The sequence below is a fragment of the Galeopterus variegatus genome, unplaced genomic scaffold (genome assembly GCF_000696425.1).
Source record: "Galeopterus variegatus unplaced genomic scaffold, G_variegatus-3.0.2 Scaffold302, whole genome shotgun sequence".
Classification (NCBI taxonomy): Eukaryota; Metazoa; Chordata; class Mammalia; order Dermoptera; family Cynocephalidae; genus Galeopterus; species Galeopterus variegatus.
Genome location: NW_007726413.1, coordinates 417,106 through 427,453, shown reverse-complemented (window position 1 = coordinate 427,453; position 10,348 = coordinate 417,106). Strand labels below are relative to the sequence as shown.

Sequence of the window (10,348 nt, the reverse complement as noted above, 5' to 3'; positions counted from 1 at the left end):
CGAAAAAGACAAAAAAAAAAAAAAAAAAAGGGGGTCAGGGGTGGGGCCCTGGGAGCTTTTTTTTTTTTTTTTTTCCTTTTTGTCTTTTTTCATGTCCAGCAACGGATCGCAACCCTCAGTGTTGCTCCCACACCTCGCTCAGCCAGTGAGCGGGAACCGGTCTGTATGTGGGATCCGAACCCTCGGCGGGAGCGCCACCACGCTCCCAAGCGGCGCACTGTAGCAGTGCGCCACCAGGCCGGCCCCTGAGAGCTTTAAAAGAAGAGGAGAGTCTGTCTCTTGCTCTCTCTCTGCTTCCACCATCTTGTAATGTGAGACCCCTGGGTCACTGTCACCACCACCAGATGGACTTTGGACTTCCCAACCTCACAAACTGTAAGCAGTAAATTTCGTTTTTCTTTATAAATCACCCAGTTCAATGTATTATGTTACAATCAACAGAAACGGACTAATATACCTTCCTTGATTAAGACAACTAGATGGTTTCATTTCTTTTAAGACATTGAGTTGAATTTTACTAAAGACCTGTAGCATGAATTGCCCTAGAATATTCTTAAGAGTCTAAGAAAAAAGAAAGTAAATTCTATGTTTTAAAAAAGTCATCTCCTTATTCCATATACTTAAACTCAAGGATAACTTGTAACAATAAATTACAAAAAAGCAAAAGTATAAAATGTCACACAGTTTCTAGGTTTAGCTTTCTTTTAGTGGGGCACTGGATAGGCTCTTGGCCACTGCTAAGAAAAAAAAAGTCGTTTTTCCACTCTGTTCTCAGTTAATTAACACAATTCATATTTAAACATATGATATTCTCCCCCCCTCCCTTTTATACAAAAGACCAAATACTGCCTTCAGAAGGGTAAAATTATAACTTCCCAAAAGACAAAGTAACTTAAGTTTTCACAATTAATACTATCAGGATAAAAAGTACAGAGTGTATATTTGTATGACATTTAGAAAACAACATGCAATATAAATATTTGCTATATTATATTTGACTACAGAGATAATCTGTATGATTTAATCTATAATTTAAAAAATTTCTGGTTAAAGACGGTAGATTGAGCATAGACGTTAAACTAAACTTCCTCATATCCCTCCAAATATAATAGCAAAAAGACTTTATTAGTATTTTCTTTTCTTTTTTTTTTTTTTTTTTTTGTCTTTTGTCTTTTTCCGTGTCCGGCAACGGATCGCAACCCTCGGTGTTGCTCCCGCGCCTCGCTCAGCCAGTGAGCGGGAACCGGTCTGTATGTGGGATCCGAACCCTTGGGCGGGAGCGCTGCCGCGCTTCCCAAGCGGCGCCCCATCCCACGCGCCCCCCCGCCCGCCCCCCCCTTTTTTTTTTTTTTTTTTTTGTCTTTTGTCTTTTTCCGTGTCCGGCAACGGATCGCAACCCTCGGTGTTGCTCCCGCGCCTCGCTCAGCCAGTGAGCGGGAACCGGTCTGTATGTGGGATCCGAACCCTTGGGCGGGAGCGCTGCCGCGCTTCCCAAGCGGCGCCCCATCCCACGCGCCCCCCCGCCCGCCCCCCCCTTTTTTTTTTTTTTTTTTTTGTCTTTTGTCTTTTTCCGTGTCCGGCAACGGATCGCAACCCTCGGTGTTGCTCCCGCGCCTCGCTCAGCCAGTGAGCGGGAACCGGTCTGTATGTGGGATCCGAACCCTTGGGCGGGAGCGCTGCCGCGCTTCCCAAGCGGCGCCCCATCCCACGCGCCCCCCCGCCCGCCCCCCCCTTTTTTTTTTTTTTTTTTTTGTCTTTTGTCTTTTTCCGTGTCCGGCAACGGATCGCAACCCTCGGTGTTGCTCCCGCGCCTCGCTCAGCCAGTGAGCGGGAACCGGTCTGTATGTGGGATCCGAACCCTTGGGCGGGAGCGCTGCCGCGCTTCCCAAGCGGCGCACTATCCAGTGCGCCACCAGGCCGGCCCCTGTATTAGTATTTTCTAATCTGGCTTTTGATTATGTAACACATACTCAGGGTTCAAAATTTTTAAAATTATATAGAAAGGTACAGTGAGAGATCCTTCCTCCCTCCAGTTCCCATCACCATTACCAAACAAGAAGTCATGGTGATTAGCTTCCTGCATATCCCTCTCCAGTTTCTTTATGCATACAAAAGATAAAATAAAGTTTATTCTAATTCTCTACTGTTTTTTCGACATATCACACACCGTTCTGCATACTGTTTTCTTTTTTCACTTAAACATATATTTTCCTCATTGCCGAACAGATGTACTTTACTTATTGAATCAGTTCCCTGTTGACAGTAAAGAAGTTTGTAAAAAGACACACAAGGACAAAGAGAATGGGAGAGAGAAATGAAGGATGTATTTTGTAATTAATCCTAGTAAAGGAATATATAACTAACAAACCAACAAAAAATAGCCAATCAAAAGAGGGTAATAAAAAAGACCCCAAAAAAATCAAACAAAAAAACCAAAACAAATGGGACAAATAGAAAGCAAATAATAAGGCATGTAGATTTAAACACAAATGCATCAGAGATTACATTAAGTGTAAATATATTAAATGCCCCAGGTGAAAGGCAAAGACTGTCAGACTGGAAAAGGACAATGATAATAATATACATGCTCCTTTAAAATATAGTATAGAAAGGTTGAAATATAATGGAAAAAGATATGCCATGCAAACCCTATCAAAAGAAAGCTGATTTAGTTATAATACCTGACAAAGAAGGAAAAAAATAATTACAGGTTATAAGGACATTTCCTTAAAGTGGATAAAGGCTCAGTTCATCAGGAAGATATAACAGGTCTATATGTGTATCACCTAATTACATAGCCTCACATATATATATTTGTGGGGGTGTGTGTGTATATATGTGTGTGTGTGTGTGTGTTTATATGTGTGTGTGTATATATTTATATATTAAAAAAAAGCAAAACCAGGCACAAGTAAAAGAACAAATGAACAAATCCAAAATAATGTTAAACATTTTTTAAGTGGAATATTACAAACTTTTTGCCAATACATTTCAAACTTTAAAGTCTTAGAAAAACACTGCTTACCAAAACTAAAAAATCTGAATAGTTGTTATAGCTACTAAAGAATTTGAATCTGTAAAGAAAAACTTTCCCATAATGAAAACTCCAGGAGTACTCAGCTTCATAGGTGAATTCCATCAAACGTTTAAGGACAACTGAAAAAGGAACACTTCCCAACTTGTTTTATGAGGCAATAGGACCTTGATACCAATATCTAACAAGGACATTACAAGAAATGAAAATTACAGACCAGTCCTATTCGTCAATAAAGATGCCAAACAAACCAAAGCAGAAAAAGAGGAAGAGGACACAAATACAATAAAATTTTGAAAGCTGGAAAACAAAAGGACAAGTGATCAGACTCGAGAAGCTGAATCCTAAGCTGAAAGTGGAAAAAGCAAAGAAACAACTCAATTTACACTACATAACTCATATAAAACTTAAAAATGACAGCACAAGTACTTAAGGAAATAGAGTTTAAGATGGGTTAAAAACAGGACTAGCTAAAAGTTTGTTCGAGAAGCAGTTAGTTCCCTAGATGTTTTTTCCAGCTCTAAACATGTTTGTAACTTCCCTTCCACACCCTAACAGAAGACCAAAGGGTAATTATCCAGAAAGGGTACAGAAAAATCTCTGGACTAGGGGAAATGTGGCACAGTTATAAGTAGGAGTAACATATATAAAACAGGGCAAATAAGAAAATGTATGAAATACTGGATACTAAGACTCCTAGCCAATTATTCTCCAAATGCTGGCAGCCAGGTCTTCACCTTACAAGCAGGAGAGAAAAAGAATATTTTTCTGGGAAATGAGATCAGCCCAAAAGGAAAAGAGCTAAAGACAACAAGGGTTCCACACAAAATGGCCTATACACATCATTTTACAAGGCCAACCACCCAGAGAACTTCAAATCGGCATTTTAATAACCTACTATAAAATGTGAGTAGACAATCCAGGAGCACCAGACATTAATAAAAGTCTCTAACATGAAAACTGGAGACAAAACCAACACAGAAAAAAAGGGTACAGGATTATGGGGAGATGTACATCAAAGGATAGAAAGTTGCAGTTATGTAGATTGATAAAGTCTAGAGATCTAATATATAGCATGAGCAGTATAGTTAATAATATTGTACTGTATACTAGAAATTTGATAAGAGAATAGATTTTAAGTGTTCTTACCACAAAAAAATATGGTAACTGTGAGATGATGGATATGTTAATGTGCTTGACTGTAGTAGTCACTTCACTATGCATATACATATCAAAATATTATGTTGTACACCTTAAATACATATAATAAAATAAAATTTTTTAAAAAACCCAACATGGAGAAGACAGAGAGTTACAGGAAAAGGATACTAAAAAAATTTAATACATAAAACTTCTCAGAGAGCTAAAAATAGCTGCAGCAGAAAGTTATAAAAAAGGAGCATTCAAAGAACCAAAAGAGTTCTTAAAATTAAAAACAAAATAGAGGGCCGGCCCGGTGGCGCACTGGATGGTGCGCCGCTTGGGAAGCGCGGCAGCGCTCCCGTCCGAGGGTTCGGATCCCATATGCAGACCGGTTCCCGCTCACTGGCTGAGCGAGGCGCGGGAGCAACACCGAGGTTTGTGATCCCGTTGCCGGTCCCCGGTCCGGTACGGGGGCAACACTGAGGGTTGCGATCCGTTGCCGGACACGGAAAAAAGACAAAAGACAAAAAAAAAAAAAAAAAAATAGAAAAAAATAAAAAACTTAGTGGAAGAATTGAAAGATAAAGTTGAGGATATCTCTCAAAATATAGAACAAAAAGATAAAGAGTTGAAAAATAGAAAATGCAAGAAAACTGAAGGACTAGTCTACCAGGAGGTCCCATATCTAAAACAGGATTTCCAGACAGAAAAGGAAAAAAACAAAACAGAGGGCAGGCAGTTTTTAAAAAACTATTTCAAAAAAAATTCTCAGAACTGAAAATTTCCAAATTATAAAGGCCCACAAAGTATCCAGCATAACAGATTAAAACATCCTCACCAACCCACATCACTATGAACATTCTGGAAAATTTAGAGAAAAATCTGGGAAGAAAGTGGGGGGAAAAAAAGAAAAGAAAAGATCTATAAGCTTACAGAAGGCAAAAACAAGTTTCATATAAAATATCAACTATGAAAATAACATCAGATTTCTCAAGCAGTCAACTCTGGAAGTTACTATAACGAAGCAATCCCTTTCAAAGTCTGAGGAAAAAATGTGTTCAAACTAAAATTCTATGTCAAAACTATTAAGTATAAGAGTAAATAATTTTTTTGTTTGTTTTTTGAGGTTTTCTTTTTTGGCAGCTGGCTAGTTACAGGGATCTGAACCCTTAACCTTGGTGCCAAAATACCATGCTCTAACTGGCCAGCCCCTTAAAATAATTTTTTATACACTGGAGACCTCAAAAACTTTATTTCCCATACACTCTTTCTCATGAAACTTCTGGATCACATATTGCATCAATCAAGAAAGAAGTATGAGATCCAGGATATAGAATCCAACACAGAAGGGGGTAAAGAGAACTTCCAGGCTAACAACAAAGGATACTGCAAGATGCTTAGAGAGAACCACTCTAAAATAAGAGGGAGAGAACTCTGACCTCTGCAAGAAGATACTAATGGAATTCCAATGTGTTCAAACACGTGAAAGAGAATTTGAAGAGGAATTAGTGATAAGAACAAAAATAAAAAGAAAGCAAATGAAACAAGACAATTATTAAATCCAGGAAAGACAAAAAACTGAGCAGGGAGAAACAGAAGACTATATGGCTCAGCTGTGACTACAATATAAATATTCATGATAATGTTAATGCTGATTATCAGTCTCAACAAAATTATGCTACAACTGTGTGTGTTATGTAATGGAGCACATGTGGAAAGAGAGTGACTCATCTTCCATAGTGGGAAATCAATAATACAAATTAAAACAGAAAAATTAGGCAGCAGCAATATAACCACATTACTAAGAGAATTGGAAGTAAATATCAAAAGAATCATCTAAAAGAGCTAAAAAGTAGTTTCCTTGGGAGAGCAGGCAATAGTAGCAGGGATGAAGAATTGCAGGACTACTGATTTTTGTGACAAGCTTTGGAGAACTGCTTGATTTTCTCAACAATGTGCATGTATAATTTTTTCTTTTTTTTTTTTGGAGACTGACTGGTACAGGGATCTGAACCCTTGACCTTGGTGTTACAAGGCGGCACTCTAACCAACTGAGCTAACTGGCCAAACCTCCTGTATAACTTTGATAAAAACAAGAACTAAATTCAAAAAAGGTAGAACACTTACCAATATACTTTTCTTGCTTTTTGAATAGAGGTAACTGTTTGAACTTCTTTTAAGGTTTGCTTTGTTTTCTTTTCTGCTGATTTGAATGCCTATTTAAAAGAAAAGAATTTTTAAAACAACTTCTGGAGATTTATTTAAACAACACCAAAATAAATGATGGGGCAAGAAATAGTTTTTAGGGCCGGCCCGGTGGCGCACTGCTACAGTGCGCTGCTTGGGAGTGCGGTGGCGCTCCCGCCGAGGGTTCGGATCCCACATACAGACCGGTTCCCACTCACTGGCTGAGCGAGGTGCGGGCACGGCACCGGGGGTTGCGATCCCGTTGCCGGTCCCAGTCCGGTACGGGCGCGACACTGAGGGTTGCGATCCGTTGCCGGACACGAAAAAAGACAAAAAGGAAAAAAAAAAAAAAAAGAAATAGTTTTAAAAATGGCACTATCTACTCACACATAAATATACATACATAATCGAAAGTAATGAAGAAATGAAAGATTTTTGTCTTAAATATTAAAATAATTTGAGCCAAAGAGCAATATATGCATATATTTGCTCAAGACCTACCAATTAAGAAATACCTTGATCATCTACCAGACAGTGAGTGCCTACCACATACCAGGTTCTAGGCTAGATGCTAGAGATACAGTAGTAAACAAGATGGACAAAGCCCCCACTCCCACCACACTGGGGTCTAGGTGAAGACAACTACTAAACATATAATCATTTTAAATAAACATATATAAGTGCTTCTAAGGATGCAATGAGAGTATAACAAGGGAACCCAATTTATGCTAGAGTAAGGTCAAAGCAAGTATCTCTGAGGAAATGGCATTAAAGCTGAAGCTGGAAGGATTAATGGAGTCATCAGGCAAAGAACAGGAAGGAGAATACTATAAAAGCAGAAAGAAAAGATCAGCAAGTAGTGATCACAGGGTAAAATGTCAAGAAATGAGGTTGGAACAGTAGATAAATGGCCAAGTCATGAATGCTACTTACTCATTTAACAGATACTGAAGTGCCTACTCTGTTCTAGGCATTATTTTAGGGACTGGGACACAGCAATGAAAAAAACAGAAAAAAGATCCTACTTTCATGCAATCTACATTCTAGAAGGAAAACAGACAAATATTCAAATAAACATGTCTTCTTTTTAATAAGAAAAAACAGGAAAGTAAAGAGAGAGTGACTGAGGGTGGCACTATTTTCAGTAAGAGTGTTCAATAAAGTCTCATTTAAGTAGATATGTGAATGAAGGGAGAGATCAAACCATGAAAATTTTGAGGGAAGAATATTCCAGGTAGAGCAGCAAGTGTAAAGGCCCTGAGAGGGCAGCATGCACCACTGTTTTAGGAACAGTAATATCCCAGTGTAGCTGGAAAGAGTGTATAAGAAGAGGAACACAGGTGATAAGGTCAGAGGGGAGCAGATCATGTAGGCCCTTGTAGCCAGAAGAAGGACTCTGATGGTATCAAGATGGGAAGGAACTGCAAGATTTTGAGCAGAGGAGAGAACGAACTTCACTCTTGAGTTAAAAGGATCATATGGCTGCTGTGTGGAGAATAAAATGTAGTGGGAAAGGATAGAAGGAGATTCAAAGGAGAAGCTACTGTTACAGTTCCTGTGAACACAGAGATAACGAAGGCCTGACTGCTGGAAATGATGAGAAATGTCCAGATTCTGGTTATACTTTAAAGAAAGAGCCAAAGGGATTTGCTGATAGATTGGGTATGTTTTATGAGAGAAGAGTCTTAGATATCTCCAACATTTTTTTAACCTCAGCAAAGGGAAAAAAATGAAGGTGCTACTTATGGAGATGGGAAGAATGGGGGGGGATCAGATTTGGGGTAGAAAATACTGGAAATATACACATTTAAAGAAAAATTAAGTTTGAAAGATATTTCCAAATTAGAAAATCTCATTTAAACAGAAGAAATAATTAAGGCCATTAAATTAAAGCAGACAAAACCAATTAACATTCACTCTAAGAAATAAGTACCTTCTCAGCAGCTTCAACAGTCTTTTGTGTTTTCTTAGCAGCATATCTTTTGTGATCATAATACCTAGAAAAACATATTTTTCTTAAATTTTATTATTTGGTTTTCTACTTATTTCTAATTCTACAGATTCTCAAGTCATATAGAACAAATCAAAACAAAGTTACAAAATGTACAAACCAAGTTTAAACAAGTATTTTCACCCAAAAGAAGTATATAAAGGTGAAATAATTTTTCTTAACATCCTCAATACCCTAACTGATTTAATTCAGATATTTTACCTAAAATTTGTACTTAAATGGCTTACTTTTTGGCATTCGCATACGCTGACAAGCTGAGATCAACATCAACAAGTAATGGCTTATTTTTTTGAGGTTTCTGCAGCTGTTTGTTCTTTTGCTTTTTCTTTTTTCCTTTTGGTGGTTCGGTTTCGTTTTTCTCAACACTGACGTTACCATCAACTTCATCATCTTCCTCCTCTGATAACAAGTATGGATTTCTATTAAAAATATTCAATAGCATTTCACTAATGTCAATGACAAACTTTTTCATTTTCAATTTTTTTCTCAATGAAATTAAAATTTTAAATAGCTTATTTACAGTATTTAAAGTTTTATTTATTTTAATCTAAATTTTTTTCTATTTCTTTGAGACTAAATTTCCAAATATAAAGAAAAAAATTTTAAATGAATACAATGAACAATTTAATAGCAAAATATAGTCATGTGTCATTGAACGACAGAGATATCTTCTGAGAGATGCGCTGTTAGGCTCTTTTGTCCTTGTGCAAACATCTGAGTGTACTTACACAAACATGGATGGTATAGTCTACTACACACTTAAGCGATATGGTATAGCCATTATAATCTTAGAGGACCACTGTCCTATATGTGGTCTGTCATTGACCAAAATGTTGTTATCCAGCACATGACTATAAAAACAAGCACAACTGCTTAACTAAGAATCAGACTCACCTTAGCAGCATTGTAACATGATTCGTTTGTAGTTTTAATTCTTTGATTGCACTTGCAACAGGGTCTCCTTGAGCTTGGGCTTCTTTCACAATTAACCCAATTTCTGTCCAATCTATCTGGTTGGCTAAAGCGCTTCGAACTACCTGAATGGCTCTGTCAACTATTTGTAGGTTCATTTCTATGAGCTCTCCTTTCAGTTTGTCTATTTCCTTAAGAAACAAACCAAATACATTTACTTATAATGTCAGTTAAATTTATAATTTTTGAAAAAGTATCTGAAAAAGCTAAATATAATACCTGAGCCTGCTGAAGAGCTTCTAATCTGTTTTCATGATCCTTTCGGACATTGTCTAATTTCTTCAATGCTTGTTTTTCCTTGTGTTGACAAAACAAATTTTTTCAAAATTAGATTTCTCCTGTCTTGTGGCACCTTCTCTCTCTTACCTCCTGGAACTCACTATCCTGACCCCACCCCTGCCCCCTCAATGTTGTTATCTTGCTAGCTAAAGTTCTCCACAGTCTACTCCCCTAGGTTTATCCCACTCCAAAGTGTTTCACGCTCCAAAATTACCTCTCCTGTCCATCTACATCCCATTCCCTGTATAGGAAGGTATTCTGATTACAGGTTTCATTGTGTATGATATGCCCCTAACACCCTTGGCATTATTCAAACAGGCAGAATTCAAGACCTTTTTTCCCCTATGGCATAGAAGTAAAGTTTAGGGGAATGAACTCTAACAGAACATAAATTACCAAATAGCTTTTTATTTTATTGCTGGTTTTAATGTTCTCAGCATTATTTCCAGTATTTTACAGAACACTTTTTTCACCTAAATTAACAATACAAAGGCTCATGGTAGTTATTTGACCTTCTTTTTTATTTTTTTTCCTTTTTGTCTTTTTTCGTGTCCGGCAACGGATCGCAACCCTCAGTGTCGCACCCGTACCGTACCGGACCGGACCGGACCGGCAATGGGATCGCAACCCTCGGTGTTGTGCCCGCACCTCGCTCAGCCAGTGAGCGGGAACCGGTCTGTATGTGGGATCCGAACCCTCCGCGGGAGCGCCACCGCGCTCCA

General features: G+C 38.0%; 1 protein-coding gene across 2 annotated transcripts in view; it reads right to left on the bottom strand.

The window, feature by feature from the left end:
- Window positions 1-10,348, bottom strand: part of NEMF (nuclear export mediator factor) — a 54,662-nt gene that overhangs the window by 21,554 nt on the left and 22,760 nt on the right. For both annotated transcript variants that reach the window (XM_008567179.1, XM_008567180.1), the window contains exons 12-16: window positions 9,567-9,644; window positions 9,270-9,478; window positions 8,603-8,794; window positions 8,298-8,361; window positions 6,305-6,393 (exon numbers count right to left, since the gene is read on the bottom strand). In XM_008567179.1, the coding sequence (XP_008565401.1) occupies window positions 6,305-6,393; window positions 8,298-8,361; window positions 8,603-8,794; window positions 9,270-9,478; window positions 9,567-9,644 (632 nt within the window). The remainder of the gene's footprint in view (window positions 1-6,304; window positions 6,394-8,297; window positions 8,362-8,602; window positions 8,795-9,269; window positions 9,479-9,566; window positions 9,645-10,348) is intronic.